The sequence below is a fragment of the Aquarana catesbeiana genome, linkage group LG10 (assembly GCF_042186555.1).
Source record: "Aquarana catesbeiana isolate 2022-GZ linkage group LG10, ASM4218655v1, whole genome shotgun sequence".
NCBI classification, from domain to species: Eukaryota; Metazoa; Chordata; class Amphibia; order Anura; family Ranidae; genus Aquarana; species Aquarana catesbeiana.
This window is the reverse complement of record NC_133333.1, coordinates 85,959,136-85,977,313: the sequence shown is the minus strand read 5'-3', so window position 1 is coordinate 85,977,313 and position 18,178 is coordinate 85,959,136. Positions and strand designations below refer to the sequence as shown.

At 43.1% G+C, this 18,178-nt stretch overlaps 1 protein-coding gene across 1 annotated transcript in view; it reads left to right on the top strand.

Moving 5' to 3' along the window:
* LOC141110047 (galanin peptides-like) overlaps positions 1–18,178 on the top strand; it is a 56,854-nt gene that overhangs the window by 25,969 nt on the left and 12,707 nt on the right. The window contains exons 4-5 of the mRNA XM_073601284.1: positions 11,493–11,582; positions 13,354–13,428. Of these exons, the coding sequence (XP_073457385.1) occupies positions 11,493–11,582; positions 13,354–13,428 (165 nt within the window). The remainder of the gene's footprint in view (positions 1–11,492; positions 11,583–13,353; positions 13,429–18,178) is intronic.

Genomic DNA, 18,178 nt, shown 5'->3' with positions numbered 1-18,178 from the left:
GCTTTGGCAAAATCCAGATCCACAGGCCTTCTTCTATCTAGGTGACAGCTCACTTCCGCATAAAATGTTAACATGCTGATTACTACTAATGATACGGTTTTCATAAGCACATACATGGATATAGTCATCATCCCCTCCAATGGTTTACATACTATTGCTGTTAAATTGATTGGCCTGTAGTTACTAGATATATCTTTGACTTTTCTTAAATATTAGTACCACATTGGCTTTTCACCAATCAGCTGCTACCTTTCCAGTCACTAAGCTGTCCTTACAAATTAGGAATAAAGGTCTGGCTATAACCTGGCTAAACTCTTTAAAGGACTCTCCAGTGCAAGTCATCTAGTCCAGGTAATATAAGCTGTTCAAGTCTTTTTTGGACACTGGCTTCTGTTAGCCACAAAGGTACATTCTGTGTTGTTTTACTAACAATACTGTCATGATTATTATACCCCCTCCTTTTCCTTTTGTAAAAACCGAGGAGAATAACGCATTTAGTACAGTTACCCCCCTCCTCTTGACGTCACATTCGACGCGTGCATTCCACGCCGACCCGGAAATGCGGTGGCCATCTTGCACATGCGTTCCACCATCTTCAGAAGTGCCGCTCTAAGTGCGTTCTTGAGTCCTTCCCATCCTCCCTAGATAGTGACCAAGAACAGCAAGCTACATGAGGTCTCCTTCATGCAGATGTGCCCTATAAACATTTATTTTGTACAGTTGCCTTCTCCTTGCCATTTGTAATCAACTTCTCCAGACCATCCTTTATGGGGCCAATATGCTCTAACCTTTCTTTCTTAATATTAATATATTTTAAAAATGTTTGGGGGGGGGGGGATTGGTTAACTCTCCTATGCTATGTATCTTGTTTGGCCACCAATGTTTAACCTTAGCTCTCTTATAAACTTTTTCCCATTGGAATGCACTGGCTAATGCCATTATTTAATATGTTCTTAACACACTCCCATTTTTTCTCAGTGTTCAATGTTTCTAGAATATGATCCCTTTTAAAATCTTTTAGTATGGAGCACAGTTTGTAAAATGTGGCTCTTTTAAAATTAGGTGTTCTTGAACTACCCTTGTGCCTCCTTTTTCTATGATTTATGCTGAATGTAATTACCCTGTGATCATTGTTTCCTAAGTTATCCCTTATTTCCACATTTGCAATCAGATGTGTGTTGTTTGTAATTAGTACATCTAGCAGAGCATTATTTCCTATTGAAGCATCCACCAATTGACTCACAAAGTTGTCCTGCAAGACATTTAAGAAATGACAAGCCCTAAATGAGTGAGCAGCTCTGTCTGCCCAGTCTATATCTGGATAATTGACGTCCCCCATTATAATAACATTGCTAGCTATGCATGCATTGAGCCTGTGATCTACTAGGACCCCATCCAACCTGGATTCCCCTAAAAGTTCTCCCCCAGCAAGTAACTTGTGTTCATATTTAAAGCTCAATTGCCATGCAGTTGCCCATTTGTTTATTTTATTTGTATCATCAGCAAACAGTAAAATTTAAAGATTTAAAGGATAAGTTCACCTTTTGGAACATGTTAGGGCATTTAGAAAGGAACATCTAACATCTTCCAGCAGCTGCAACCTTTCTCCCTCTCCCCCCTTTTCTGTGACATTGAACAGGGGATCTTTCTCCGAGTCTGCTGTCACTATTTGAAAATAACGTAACTGTGCAAGGCCCGCCCACATGACCACATCATTTATCACAGTTTCCATTGCAGCTGATGGCTTGTAGTTCTGAATGGACTGCAAGGCTGCTGATGAGCGGCCTTGTAGTTCATTTACAATCCCTGCAGCTTGTAAACACTAAGCCTGTGTGGGGGTATGGGCTGAAAGCTGCAGGGCTTGTCTGCAGGTGCCTGGCATTGCACCCTTGATCCACTGATCGTGGGTGCAATGCCTTTCAAGCTTTTTAGGGAAAAAATAATAAATGCACTTTTTTTCCCCGCAAAAATATGTGTATTTATTATTTTTTCCCAACAGATGAACTTATCCTTGAACTATTTATGTATTTACATAGGGGTTGATTTACTAAAACTGGAGAGTAAAAAATCTGGTGCAGCTCTATATAGAAACCAATCAGCTTCCAGGTTTTATTGTCAAAGCTTAATTGAACAAGCTGAAGTTAGAAGCTGATTGGCTACCATGCACAGCTACACCAGATTCTGAGTGCTCCAGTTTTAGTAAATATCCCCCATAGTTACATAGTTAGTCTGGTCGAAAAAACCTCTATCAGAAATGGTCCCAGGACAGAGCATGTACCTTAGTTATTCCTTATTTCCACATCTACAATCAGATGTATGTTGTTTGTAACTAGTAGATCTAGTAGAACATTATTTCTAGCCCTGCCTGCTGCCTCTCTGGTGTCTCCTCTTGGAAGACTTTGTTTTAAATATAGTTCCTTAGTCTCTGAAATCATTTTTCGGATGCTCCATTTTCCTTTAACTCTTATTGGTACCAATATGTATAATAACAGCTGGGTCCTTCCCAGCCCCACCCAACAATCTGTCCATTTGATCTTCAATGTGCCGAACCTGAGCGCTTGGTAAACATAAGATTCATTAATCACGGTTTTTGTGACAGATTTCTCTATCTGTCCTTCTAATAATTGAGTGCCCTAACACCAGTATCTGCCTATTCTTTCCTGTAATCTTGCTCCCTTCTTCACTGGAGGAGTTGTGCCCCCTGCAGCCAAGGGAGTCTCTCTGCTCCAGCATTGCCACTCCTGTAATGACATCCCCAACATCACATAACCTGGCGTATCTGGTCTGACTGGCCTCTCTAACACTCTTCCCTCTACCCCCTCTAGCTGTCACCCATCTACGCTGGTCTGGTGCCTGCACTCCATGTCTCTACCCACTTTTATACTGGCCCCTGCCAGCACCTGATGGGTACAATCCAAACTCCCTTTCAGGTTGGCGATGCTTTGCGGTGTTGTCAACTGCTTCCTTAGATTCAAGATCTGGGTTTCCAAGGAAAAAACTTGCACAAAATTTTGTGCAGCAGTGTTTGCCCCCGAACTGTTGTTCAAGGAACATACAGTATCTCACAAAAGTGAATACATCCCTCACATTTTTGTAAATATTTTTATATATCTTTTCATGTGACAACACTGAAGAAATGACACTTTGCTATAATGTAAAGTAGTGAGTGTACAGCTTGTATAACAGTGTAAATGTGTTGTCCCCTCAAAATAATTCAACACACAGCCATTAATGTCTAAACCCCTGGCAACAAAAGTGAGTATACCCCTAAGTGAAAATGTCCAAATTGGGCCCAATTAGCCATTTTCCCTCCCCGGTGTCATGTGACTCGTTAGTGTTACAAGGTCACAAGTGTGAATGGAGAGCAGGTGTGTTAAATTTGGTGTTATCGCTCTCACTCTCTCATACTGGTCACTGGAAGTTCAACATGGCACCTCATGGCAAAGAACTCTGTGGATCCGAAAAAAAGAATTGTTGCTCTACATAAGGATGGCTTAGGCTATAAGAAGATTGCGAAGACCCTGAGCTGTAGCATGGTGGCCAAGACCATACAGCGGTTTAACAGGGCAGGTTCCACTCAGAACAGGCCTCCCCATGGTCGAGCAAAGCACGTGCTCAGCCTCATATCCAGAGGTTGTCTTTGGGAAATATACGTATGAGTGCTGCCAGCAGAGGTTGAAGGGGTGGGGGGTCAGCCTGTCAGTGCTCAGACCATACGCCGCACACTTCATCAAACTGGTCTGCATGCCTGTCATCCCAGAAGGAAGCCTCTTCTAAAGATGATGCACAAGAAAGCCTGCAAACAGTTTGCTGAAAATAAGCAGACTAAGGACATGGATTACTGGAACCATGTCCTGTGGTCTGATGAGACCAAGATGAACTTATTTGGTTCAGATGGTGGCTGTGTGTGGCAGTACAAAGACAAGTGTGTCTTGCCTACAGTCAAGCATGATTGTCGGAGTGTCATGGTCTGGGGCTGCATGAGTGCTGCCGGTACTGGGGAGCTGCAGTTCATTGAGGGAACCATGAATGCCAACATGTATTGTGACATACTGAAGCAAAGCATGATCCCCTCCCTTCGGAGACTGTACTGCAGGGCAGTATTCCAACATGATAACGACCCCAAACACACCTCCAAGATGACTACTGCCTTGCTAAAGAAGCTGGGGGTAAAGGTGATGGACTGGACAAGCACGTTACCAGACCTAAAGCCTATTGAGCATCTGTAGGGCATCTTGAAATGGAAGGTGGAGGAGTGCAAGGTCTCTAACATCCACCAGCTCCATGATGTCGTCATGGAGGAGTGGAAGAGGACTTCAGTGGCAACCTGTGAAGCTCCGGTGAACTCCATGCCCCGGAGGGTTAAGGCAGTGCTGGAAAATAATGGTGGCCGCACAAAATATTGACACTTTTGGACCAATTTGGACATTTTCACTTAGGGGTGTACTCACTTTTGATGCCAGTGGTTTAGACATTAATGGCTGTGTGTTGAGTTATTTTGAGGGGACAGCAAATTTACACTTTTGTGACATACTGTATACATGGTGCAAGATGTGCACAAAGTCACATCACCACTCCCGTTTGACAGTGTACTAACTAATGTAATAGAGATAATTTAGGAAAGATTAGGAATTATATTTTACACAAAATAGTGTTAATCTTTCTACCTGACACTATTTTTTCTGAGCACTGGTTGCTCTCTAGCTGTTTGGGATCTCCCACTCAGTGATCACACGGCCCCCGGTGTCCTCTCCTCCTACTCTCTGATCACTTGGCCCCTGACATCCTCTCCTCCTGCTCCCTTTGTACTGTATTTGTTGCATGATGAAGGAAGAGTGTGTCTGGCCCCCAAAACCTGTTGGCTTTTTTCTACTATAAGGGCATGTTCACACCATATATTGCACAGGAATGCGCTGTGCATCCCTATGCGATTTATTTGCAAGCCAGGTGCAGTACAATTTCAGCCCATTCATTTAAATTGTCTGAAATCCTGCCAGATTGCACCAAAAGTAGTGTATGCCCTACTTTATAAGATGCAAAGGAACCAGATCACATGGTACTATTGTACCATGCGATCCGGTGCAGGCAAGTGCAGATTGCAAGTGCAGTGTGTTTTTGAATGGGGTGAGGGAAATGTGCATGGAATGCGGGTTTCCTGAATCGCATTCTGGTGTGAACTGGCCCTGAATCAGTTTTATTATTGTTTGGCACTCTTTTTGGATTGTAGGCTTATGAAAAAGCAGTCAGTTTTATATTCTCTGTATAGTCGGTGTCTGCACTGCAGTCAGGTTGGCTAGCCTCCCAATCTAACTATATGGATGTTGATTCCTGGCACCTTTTTATTGTATCCTGCAATCTATAAATTCTAGTTAGAAGTGATAATCTGTCTAGACCAGTAGTGATCTACTTGGTGGATATAAAGAGCCTCAAGTGCATCCCCAGACATTGTCAAATAGCTCTCATGTTTTATGCTTTATAAAAGCTTACATGAAATCTAATTAAAAAATAAAAATTTTACACTAAAATTATAATGATAACACTAATATCATTGCACATGCATTATAAGCAGATGTCCCTGCACAAATAAAATATATCATCAATAAACCAAAATCCTTGCAATCTCCTGTGGGCTTGGTTTAGTTATGTTGTTAAAGTGAAAATACTTGATTATTGTCTAGTGCACAACGTTATGAGGCAACAATTAACTGCAGGGGGCAATGAGGTAACCTAAAAAGACTTAAAGTGATTGTATAGGAAATTAAAAAAATAATAATTACATGTCAAACTTACCTGTTCTGTGCAATGGTTTTAGAGCAGACCTCATCCTTCTCTTCCCTGCCGGAACTCTGGGCCACTCCCCATTGCCGAGTGCCCCCATAGCAATCTATTCCCCCCCCATAGCAAACAATCTATACCCCCCATAGCAAGAGGCTTACTCCCAAACTGGCTCTCTTTGACCAGAAGACACACAGAGCCTGGCTGAGCCCCGTCTCCCGCTCCCACCTCACTGCCTGTGATTGACAGCAGCAGGAGCCAATGACTCCTGCTGCTGCATCTCAGCCAATTAGGAGGGAGAGACCTGGGAGAGCCTCAGCTCTCGTGCACATCGCTGGATAGAGATCGGGCTCAGGTAAGTATTAAGGGGTTTGAGAGAAACTGCATACTGAAGGTTTTTTTTAGAATGCATGAAGGCAAAAAACTTCAGCCTTTACAACCACTTTTAAACCTAAAAGAAAACATTCATTATATTGCAGCTTACAAATTCTTAGATGTAATGGCTGCATTAAATGTTTTTTTCTTTTTAGACTTTCTTTTATTTTCGCCTGTTGATCTGGCCAGTAAATCTATTGTTTTTCAACAGAACAAGCTCGCTCACAAATGTATTAGTTAGATTGCTGAGACAAACCATTTACTACTTACAGGGGTGCTTACAATAAACCGCTTTCATTTATTTATCTTAAACCTTTATCCCAAAAGAAAGAAAAACTGTAACTGCAGTGTGAGCCTCCGTTTGTTAGTCTAATGCCCTGTACACGCGATAGGATTTTCAGATGGAAAATGTGTGATAGGACCTTGTTGTCGGAAATTCCGACCGTGTGTAGGCTCCATCACACATTTTCCATAGGAATTTCCGACACACAAAGTTTGAGAGCAGGCTATAAAATGTTCCGACGACAAAATCCGTTGTTGGAAATTCCGATCGTGTGTACACAAATCCGACGCACAAAGTGCCACGCATGCTCAGAATAAATGAAGAGACGAAAGCTATTGGCCCGTTTATAATCCCGACGTACGTGTTTTACATCACCACGTTCAGAACGATCGGATTTTCTGACAACTTTGTGTGGCCGTGTGTATGCAAGACAAGTTTGAGCCAACATCCGTCGGAAAAAATATATGGATTTTGTTGTTGGAATGTCCGATCAATGTCCAACTACAGGGCATAAATCTGCAAGTACATCTCACACTCCCCTCCCCCCAGACTGACAATGCTGCTGTCTAAAGATGTTCCTGTGCTCCTTCATCCAGAGTGGGGGCACTCTAATATAGGAGGTGAGTTACTGGCCAGATTATCAGTTAAAAACAGAGGGAAAAAAAGCCTAAAAAAAGAAAACCGATGCTGCCACCACATCTAATGATTGTTAAGCTATAATATATTCAATTTTGGGTTTTGGGTTTGAATCAGCTTTAAAAAAAAGAAAAGGCTGAAAGTTATCAATTGACTTATTAATGTTAAGTTTTTAAAGTCTATTTCTAATTCTGTCCTCTGTTAGCCATGAGGGTGCTTTTTGTAATGTGTCATGAGGATAAACATTGCAGTTTTGGTTACTGAAGCCCCCCGTTTCCCTCTTGAAGACTAAAGAGAAGAATAAATTCAATACCTTCACCATCTCTCCATCCTTAGTAACCAGATTTCCTTCGTCATTCTTTATGTGACCAATATGATCTGACCTCCCTTTCTTACTATTATTGTACTTAAATAATTTCTTGGGATTTTTTTTTTTTTACTCTCCTCCTCTATGTGCCTTTCGTGTTCTTAATTGCCCTGATTCCACCCTTACATTTCTTGTTGCATTCTTTGTAAAGTTGGAATGCTGATGATGATCCCTCAGCCCTGTACTTTTTTGAAGGCCTTCTCCTTTGCTTTTATATGCATTTTTACGTTGGCGTTAAGCCACCCAGGACTTTTATTAGCTCTTTTAACCACTTCAATACCGGGCCAATTCTGACATTTCTCTCCTACATGTAAAAATCATCATTTTTTTGCTAGAAAATTACATAGAACCCCCAAACATTATATATGTTTTTTTAGCAAAGACCCTAGAGAATACAATGGCGGTTGTTGCAACTTTTTATCTCACACAGTATTTGCGCAGGAATTTTTCGAACGCGTTTTTTTGGGGAAAAAAACTATTTTGTGTTTAAAAAAAAAACAAAACAGTAAAGTTAGCCCAATGTTTTTGCATTTTGTGAAAGATGAAGTTACGCTGAGTAAATAGATACCTAACATGTCACGCTTCAAAATTGCACACGCTCGTGGAATGGCGCCAATGTTCGGTACTTAAAAATCCCCATAGGCGACGCTTGAAATTTTTTTACTGGTTTCATGTTTTGAGTTACAGAGGAGGTCTAGGGCCAAAATTATTGCTCTCGCTCCAACGTTCGCGGCGATACCTCACATGTATGGTTTGAACACCGTTTCCATATGTGGGCGGGACTTACGTATGCGTTCGCTTCTGCGTGCGAGCACACGGGGACAGCGGCGCTTTAAAATTTTTTTTTTTTAATTGTTAATTATATTTTATTTTTTTTATTTTGACACTTTTTTGAAAAAAAAAAATTGATCACTTTTATTCCTATTACAAGGAATGTAAACATCCCTTGTAATAGCAATATGACATGTCAGGTGCTCTTAATAGTGAGATATGGGGTCAATAAGACCCCATATCTCACCACTAGCCTGAGAAGCCTGAAATAAAAAAAAATAAATAAAACGATCGCGGCTTCCCAGCCGAAGCGGCACCATTTTTTTGAATGGAGAGGCCGGGCGTGACGTCATAACATCGCGCCCGGCCTCCGACGATCATAGAGACTCCGGGGACCATCTGGTCCGCCGGAAATCTCTATGATCTACATCCGGCGCCGGTGGATCCACTCTCCGCCTCACCGATCGTAACGGTGAGTCGGAGCAAGCACGGGAGGGGGGGACGTCCCCTCTCGCCTCCCATAGGAACGATCAAGCGGCGGAAGGGCCGCTATGATCATTCCTATGGTGTAGAGATTCGCCGGCTGAAACCGGCAATATCTGAATGATGCCTGTAACTACAGGCATCATTTAGATATACCCGCCCAAAGCCCGGGACGTCATATGATGTCCGTGGGCTGGAAGTGGTCAAATTTATTTTCTTCGGGATGTACTGGCTAATGTCCTTATTTAATATGCTCTTAAAGCATACCCATTTTTCCTCCGTGTTCTTTGTTCCTAAGATTTTATCCCAATAGCAAGGATCGTAGTTTAGGGAAGTTGGCTCTTTTGAAATTCAGTGTCTTTGTATTCCCCTAATGTTTCCTATTTGTGTGATTTATACTAAAACTAAAAACTACTAAAACTAATTGACCTGTGATCGCTGTTTCCTAATTGCCCCGTATTTCCACATCCGTGATCAGGTCTGTATTGTTGGTAAACAGTAGGTCTAGTAACGCTTTGTTTCCAGTTGGTGCATTTACCAACTGACCCATGAAATTGTCCTGCAAGACATTTAGGAACTGGCGAGCTTTTGATGAATGCACGGTTTCTTCCACCCAGTCTATGTCTGGTCAATTAAAATCCCCCATTATGACACACATCTGCGGCTCTTTAACCATGTGATCAGCTGTGTCCAATCACAGCCTGTCACATGTAAGCACGGAAATGAGGTAATCGTCTCTCATCGCCTCACACTGCAAGAGTGTGTGGCGAGGAGAGCCAATCAGCGGCATCTCCTCGCAGGGGACATTGATACATGTAATAAGGACACTGATCATTAGTGCCCTGATTACATTAAATTACATTAAAGCGCCACCAGTGCCAGCAATCAGTGCCCACCAGTGCCAGCAATCAGTGCCCACCAGTGCTGGCTATCAGTTCTGCCTATCAGAGCTGCCCATTATTGCTGCCCATCAGTGCCACCCATCAATGCCCATCAGTGCCGCCCATCAATGCCCATCAGTGCTACCTATCCGTGCCACCGATCAGTGCCACCCATCATGGGCCCCCCATTAGTGCCGCCCATCAGTGCCACCCATCAGTGCCACTATATATAATATATATATATATATATATATTAAAAATAGCAGACCCTCCCAATTATTATTGAATTAGAAGGAGCTTATCAAGTTCACTGCAGAATATAATCAGGTGAGCATCTGTAACGAAGTTTGTTAAACTTTGTCTAATATATACAGTTGACCTGCAGAGGGTTATATTCCTAAAGTGTGGGTACACCCAAAACTTATATTCCGGTTCTGATATATGCTGGAGAGTCAACCTGATAATTCTTATATCTTGTGAGTGTGCTGACTAGTTTTTGAGCCTTAAAGCGGAGTTTTTTTTATTATTATTAAAAGTCAGGAACTACAAAAAGTTTAGCTGCTGACTTTTAATAAACAGACACTTACCAGTTCCACGGTCCAGCGATGCAGCCACACGGAGCCCTGGTCCTCTCCCTCTCCTCGGCGCATCCATTGGAACTGTGGGAACCCGGCCATGACAACATGCACGAGTTGCGCTGTGCTCTCCCAGTGGACAGGCAATCTTCTGGGACCTGTCACGTGTCCCAGCAGATTGCCGAGAGGGAGGGACCGCCTAGGGGAGAGGAGGAGTCGCCAAGACGACCCGTGGGCAGAAGGAGGAAGTGGGACAAGAAGTCCCTCTCTAAAGTAGTCATCCACCCCCCTCCCCGCAAAAAATTACATGCCAAATGTGGCATGTAAGGGGGGGAGGAGTGCTTAAAGAGGAAGTTCCACTTTTGGGTGGAACTCCGCTTTAAGTTCATGGGTTTACAAACCTGCTGCCCAAAATGAGGGAGTGCCACTATTCCTGTTTGATCCTTATGTATTATTCCTCATAAAGAATGCAGTATAAGGAGATGTATGCAGAGGTGGTCGGTAACAATCAACATTTCTAGGGGGACAGAAACAGAGTTTATATCTATTACAACTGGGAGATTTAAGACCAACAAAGGTTGAGGTTGACTCAACCCATCATGTTTCACCTATAACTGAAATGTTATCTTGCTTGAAGAAAAGCTGGGAGAAATTAACACCAACTACACTGGTGCGATTTTATGTAGGATATAGTTGGGAAAAAATGGTGTTGTAATAGCTGGATATATTTGAGTGTGCTGTGATTATCTTGCTAGCAATGCTAGGGAAATTTCAACACATGGTACCCTCTATGCATAAAATTGCTATTTATAATCATAATTTAAAGTGATTTTAAAACCTTTGATTTTTAAAAAATAAAAAAACAACAAACATATCTATAATTACCTGCTCTGTGCAATGGTTTTGCACAGAGCAGCCCCAATCCTCCTTGAATGGGGTCCCCCGCCGGTGCTCCTGGCTCCTGCTCTTCACCCGGTGCCCCCACGGAAAGCCGCTTTCCATGGGGGCACCCATGCGGGCTCTCTCTCAAGCCCCAGTGCTGCATCCATTGACACAGACAGCGGGACTCGGCCCCGCCCCCGTGTCACGGCTTCTGATTGACAGCAACGGGAGCCAATGGCTCCTGCTGCTATTAATCTGTCCAATGAGGAAAGTGACAGTGGCTGGAGCCGCTGCGCTTGTGCACATCACTAGATCGGATCGGGCTCAGGTAAGAAAAAGGGGGGGTCTATTGGGGAGCTGCAACCCAGATGGGTTTTCACTTTAATAAATAGAATGCATTAAGGTGAAAAAACTTAAAGCTTTACAAATACTTTAATTATATGGCTGTTATCTTTTGCCAACAGATGCTCATCGGACTTTGCCTGATAAAGTTGGTTTACCCGGTAAAAGGGAGATAGTGGAAGATTTGTTCAAGGCTGGGAAAGACATATATGGTAAGTCCATCTATCTATAATCTTCCTTCTCTATCTTTAGAAATCTTTCCTGAGAGAGGCCACCATTGTTAAGGAAGAACTAAAGGCAACACTTGGGGTCACCAGAACTAGTGTCTCCATTGGAAGGTTTCCCCTCTGATACTGTTCTGGGGACAACCCAAAAGTTAGGATTTCCTTTCACTTTTGATGATAATGATAAACATGACAAATAGAGAGTATGATTCTGAGAACAAGTATGTAGACAAAGTTTCAGACTTTCCCCTGACTTTTCTGATCTGCATACTTGTTCTGGGTCAGTGGTTTTAAAAGTGCATAAGCCAGAGAATCCACAAAATATTCAGGAAACTAGCAGTTTCAGGAGCAGGTGAGAAATGACAATCTCTATATTACTCTTTTGCCCCGTACACACGAGCGGATTTTCCGTCGAAAAAAACTTATATGGTTTTTCCGAAGGAATTCCACTCAAGCTTGGCTTGCATACACACAAAAGTTCTCTGAACTTTCGACCATCAAGAATGCGGTGACGTAAAACACTACGATGAGCTGAGAAAATGAAGTTCAATGCTTCCGAGCATGTGTTGAATTGTTTCCGAGCATGCGTAGGAAATTTGCGCGTCAGAATTTGTACAGACGATGGGAATTTCCGATCGGAACTTTTTCCGACCGAAAAATAGAGAACCTGTTCTCAATCTTTTGCTGGCAGAAATTCCGCCAGCAAAAGTCTGATGGAGCATACACAGGGTGGAATTTCCGACCAAAAGCTCACATCGGACTTTTGCTGAGGGAATTTCTGATCATTTGTAGGGGGCATAAGTCTCCCAACTCAACTGTTTTTGGCTAGATCAAATGATCATCCAATGTCTAAGAGTCAATTACAGACAGAAAGGCTCATCATAGGGTAGCAACCTGCAAAATGCTTTCCCTCATCATCCACATATGGAAACTGTGGTATTTAACATCTTTATTGGAACAATGGGGGGAATTTGAAAAAATCACACTGGCTGAGTTTAAACTCTAATTCACTTTAAAGTGGTTGTAATCCCTCATATACCTAGTGAAGAGAATAGCCTCAAAAGTGCAGATCGTGTTAAAAATCTTTCTTCATCCTTCAGCAGTACATAGGGGTGGGTGGGGAGTCTGCACTTACACTGTGTGAGAGCTGATTGGAGGAAAGGGATACACCCCCTCCACATAAGCAGAGGAACAAAGGCACATTCAGAGCTGTATTCTGAATAGACAAGCTCCCTGCTTATCTCCCCCTAAGCTCCCTTCCTGACACAAATTTTGAGCTCATGTTATCACGTGTCGGAGAACTTGTCAGAAGTGACTCATGCTGATAACAGGAACGGAGCACCAGAGAGAAACGACACTTAGAGCTTTGGAGCGAGACAAGTAAACACTACAGACATATGTGCTTAGTTCAAATTTTATGAATGGGGTTTACAACCACTTTAAGAATAATGGCTGTTATAGGGATCTAGTGGATCTATATGGTTTGTGCTGCATTCTCACAACATAACACTTTCTTTATTTCCCTACATAAATTCTTTTCAATTCTTTTTCAATAAATTCATCCATTATTAGAGAATTTATGTCATGAAGCTTCAAATTTGTCAAGCACACACACAGCAGTTTGCACTTTGCAATATGACTTTGCATTATGTTGTCATGTTAGTGAAAAAAAGGTTCCTATTTTTTGAGGGCACTGAATGGTTTAAAAGAAATGTATCAATTTTAAAGAATAAAAGTTAAATTTTTTTGATTTCTACAGGAACACTGCTACATTCATTGGATGAGACTACCATTCAGACTGTCCTTGAATTCCTGGCATATCTACGCCTCAAAGGTAATTTTATACTGAACTGCAGAAAAATGCAAGTTGTGTTACTAACAAGGCCGGAACAAGGGGTGGGTAAGTCGGGCGGCTGCCCTGGGCCCAGTGGGGATTTGGGGTATTTTGCTAGAAGGGGTGATTTAGAGGGGGGGATTAGTGCTAGTAGGGATGATTGAGGGATTTGGGGAGGGGGAATTAATGCTAGGAGAGGAGATTTGAGGGGGATTTGTGCTAGGAGAAAGGAATTGGGGGGGGGGGGGATTTATGCTCAGAGGAAAAAATTGAGGGGTAGAGGATTTGTACTAGGAGGAGGGGGGATTTGTTCTGGAAGAGGGGAATTTTTTGTTTGGGGAGATTCTTGGCTTGCAAAGGGAATTTATGCTTAGGGGGTAAGTGTGAAGATTAGTTCTTGATTTTTTTTTGGGAGGGGAGGCTGGGGATCTTTGCTGACACATAATGCTCATACATTTGGGGGTGCGCCTTTTGGCATCTTTGCCCTGGGTACTAGATGACCTTGTTCCCGCACTGGTTGCTAAAGCAATCGTTTATTGGCTGCTGCCTTCTGAGATTTTTTAAAAGCAGGCCCATCATGGAATATTTGGCTAAAGTGGTATATGTCATAGGAGCAGCTCTGTTTTATAAAGTATGTCAAAGCAAAAAACTAAATCCTGCAATGCATGCACATTTCCCCAGGTTTTATCCCTGAAGTATAAGTTTGCCTTTTCAAAAAGATTTAAAAGGTGAATTAACCCCCTCCTGTCTGGCAAATTGTAAAATGAAGGCTGAGCGTGAGCCCTGTTACTCTGGGAGGACGTCGTGACATCCTCCCAGGATTGTTCCTCGTGTGCAAAACACGGCCGTGCTCCGGCGTGATCCGTCACCCGCTGTGTCCACTGGACACAGCAGATGACAGATCACTGTATCGGCCTGCTGCTGGTACCATGTGATTGCTTGGGCCAATCACAGCAGATCACATGAAATTGTACACAATGAAAGGCTTGGATTCATGCCTTTCATTATGTACTATTGTAAAGAGCTCTGTGATTGGTCAAAGTGATTACATGGTACATACAGGGCCAATCACAGCCCATCTGTACTATGTGATTAGCTGTGGCCAATTGTCAAAAAAAAGAAAAAAATTAAGAAAAAAGTTGACAAAAAAATTATTAATATTTTTTTTTTGTTACATACCGTCACCAGTCGGTGTCCCTGATCACCGCCACACCAGTTATATGATGATGCTGTACTGCACTGGTGACACTATGTAGAAAATTTTAAAAAATGTGTCCTTTTTTGTTTTTATTTAATTTTCCAAAAAATTGTGACAGAAATTTACAACTTCAAAAAACTCACCATGCCTCTCACTAAATATCGTGGACTGTCCACTTTCCAAAAAGGGCCTCAAGAAATGAGATAGGCCATCAGTACATCAAGATTGAACAATATACTGTATATACCATAGTTTGTGGACTAAATTAAATATCACTCAAAGGAAGCTCTATTTGTGTGAAAAAATGATAAAAATCTCATATGGGTACAGTGTTGCATGACTGCGCAATTGTCATTCAAAGTGTAACAGCTCTGAAAGCTGAGAATTGTCCTGGGCAGGAAGGGTGTAAAAGTGTCTGGTATTGAAGTACTTAACACTCTACAGCCTCAACAACTCATTTAACACCCCTGATGTCGCGGTCCAGGGATTTAAAATACACACTCTTTCTTCGGTAGAGCTTCTGGGATGGATCACAGCGATTTTGACTGGTCAAAGTGGTCATATGCTGGCACTGAATCGCTCTGGTTCATCCTGGTAGCTCTACAGAAAGAAGATCAGGGATTTCAAATACCCAGACTGCTACTAAAACTGCGTAGGCATTGACAGCTCATCACTCACAAAAGGTAATTGCAGCAGGGACCGGCGGGTGGGGAGTGTGTAAGGTGTTAGTTTACCTCTTCATTTTTTGGAAAAAAGTGAACTAACCCTTAAACACTCTGAAAGTACAGTACTATTGATGTGCCAGGAATGCAGTGTGCTCCTACCTTCCAAAGGACATGGTATTAGCATTGTCTACATGGGTTCCTATGGATTGCAAAGAAAACAGACCCCTCCTTATCTCCAACCCCCTCATATCTACAACCTCTCCTTGAGCAAACAGAGTAGGAGATAATCGGACAGATCGGGGTAGAGAGTTCCATAGAACAGGAGAGGCTCGGGAAGGTGACGAGGGAGCTAGAGAGCAGAAGGTCTTGAGAGGAATGAAGAGAACGAGTAGGTTTGTATTTTGAGACTAGGCTAGTGATGTAGCTGGGGGCTGAGTTGTGGATGGCTTTGTAAGTTGCTGTTGGTATTTGTTGGGTGAGCAGAAGCCAGTGGAGAGATTGACAGAGAGGAGTAACAGACACTGGTTGGTAAGGTGGATGAGCCTAGCAGCTTCATTCATAATGGACTGAAGGGGAGATAGCCTACGTAAAGGTAAGCCAATGAGGATGAAGTTGCAGTAGCTGAGGTGGGAGATAACCAGGGAGTGAACTAGGAGCTTTGAAGTGTCATTGGTTAGAAAGGGGCGTATTTTGGAGATGTTGCGCTAGTTGAGGCATCAAGACTTGGATAGTGATTGGACGCGGGGCTGAAAGGAAAGTTCAGAGTCCAGGATTACACCCCATGGCAGCTGGTGCTCACTATTTTTGGGGGGGGCACAACCAACATTATACCCCCATGGGAGACACAGGCGGCAATCTCCCCCCACCTTCCCCCCCCCCCGCAGGAGACAGGAGGAGGCACAGAGGCAGGAAGAAGGAAGATCCGGGGCCGCTCTAGCGAGCACAAAGACATTCCCTGGCCGTTTGGAAATCAGAAGTGTGTCGTGAGACACTATTGGCCAGGGAGTCCTAAGACTCCCTGGCCAATGGGGGCTATCTGATTGGCGAGGAGGTGTATGAGGAAGAGTAGGGAATATTCATTCGCTAGTGTCACACAACTGGGTGGTATCAGAGCGCAGTGCTCTGCGCCCCAACCCCACCCTTAGTTACATAGTAGGTGAGATTGAAAAAAGACACAAGTCCATCAAGTCCAACCTATGTGTGTGATTATATGTCCGTATTACATTGTATATCCCTGTAGGTTGAGGTCGTTCAGGTGCTTATCTAATAGTTTTTTGAAACTATCGATGCTTCCCGCTGAGACCACAGCCTGTGGAAGGAAATTCCACATCCTTGCCACTCTTACAGTAAAGAATCCTCTATGTAGTTTAAGGTTAAACCTCTTTTCTTCTCATTTTAACGAGTGGCCACGTGTCTTGTTAAACTCCCTTCAGCGAAAAAGTTTTATCCCTATTGCGGGGTCACCAGTATGATATTTATAAATTGAAATCATATCCCCTCTCAAGCGTCTCTTCTCCAGAGAGAATAAGTTCAGTGCTCGCAACCTTTCCTCATAACTAATATTCATACTAATATCCAGACCCTTTATTAGCTTAGTTGCCCTTCTTTGTACTCACTCCATTTCCAGTACATCCTTCCTGAGAACTGGTGCCCAGACCTGGACAGCATACTCTAGGTGTGGCCGGACCAGAGTCTTGTAGAGCGGGAAAATTATCGTTTTATCTCTGGAGTTGATCCCCTTTTTAATGCATGCCATTGTTGAGCCTATCATCTACTAAGACCCCCAGGTTCTTTTCCATCCTAGATTCACCCAGAGGTTCTCCCCTAGTGTATAGATTGCATTCATATTTTTGCTACCCAAATGCATTACTTTACATTTTACTACTTTAAACCTCATTTGCCATGTAGAAAAAACCCTGTTTTGAAGCCTATTAGAGCCTCTGGCTCTAATCACTTTCAATAAAATACACCCCCATCATTGGAATCCATTGGCGTCCCTGCATTTAGATCAGGGGGCCGGATGCATGGATGGGGGGGGCGGGCGGCGCCCCTGCGCCCCTTATGGACCGGCGGCCACTGATTACACGGGGATGGGCTGATAGTTGTGCCATCGATCCTAATAGACAAATCAGGGGAATGGGCATGTGGGGGAGGAAAACTTACGAGCTCAGTTTTGGATTGATTAGGTTGAGGAAGTGGTGACATCCAAGCTGATATGTCTGTTAGTAAATTAGTGATACATGAGGAGACTTTAAGAATGAGCTGAGGGGTAGAGAGATACATTTTGGTGTCGTTGGTGCAGAGATGGTATTGGAAGCCATGGGAGGTTATAAACTGACCCAGGGAGAAGGTGTAGATGGAGAATAGGAGATGTCAAAGTACAGAACCTTGGAGGATCCTGACAGAGGAAGAGGAGAGGAGGAAGTAGAATGGTACGTAACGCTAAAGGTGCGATCATATAAGTAGGAAGAGAACCAGCGAGGAGACCAAAAATGTGGAATTTTTTGAGGAGGGGGTAGTCAACCGTATCAAAGGCAGCAGAGAGGTCCAAAAGTAGGAGTACAGAATAGGGTTCTTTGGTTTTGGCTGTTAGCAGATTGTTTGAGTTCTAGGAGAGCAGTTTCAGTGGAGTGTTGAGGGCAAAATCCAGACTGAAGGGGATCAAGAAGGATATTCTCGGTGAGGTGGTCAGACCAGATGTTCAAGGAGTTTGGATAAGAAGGGGAGCAAGAGGCCTAGGTTAAAATTGGTGGGGTCCAGTTAGGGCTTTTTAAGTATTAGGCTAACTAGTGCATGTTTTTAGAGAGTTGAGGAAGATGCCAGAACAGAGGTGAGATTGAAGAGGTGAGTTAGAGAGTGAAGAATAGAGCTAGAGGGTGAATGTAGC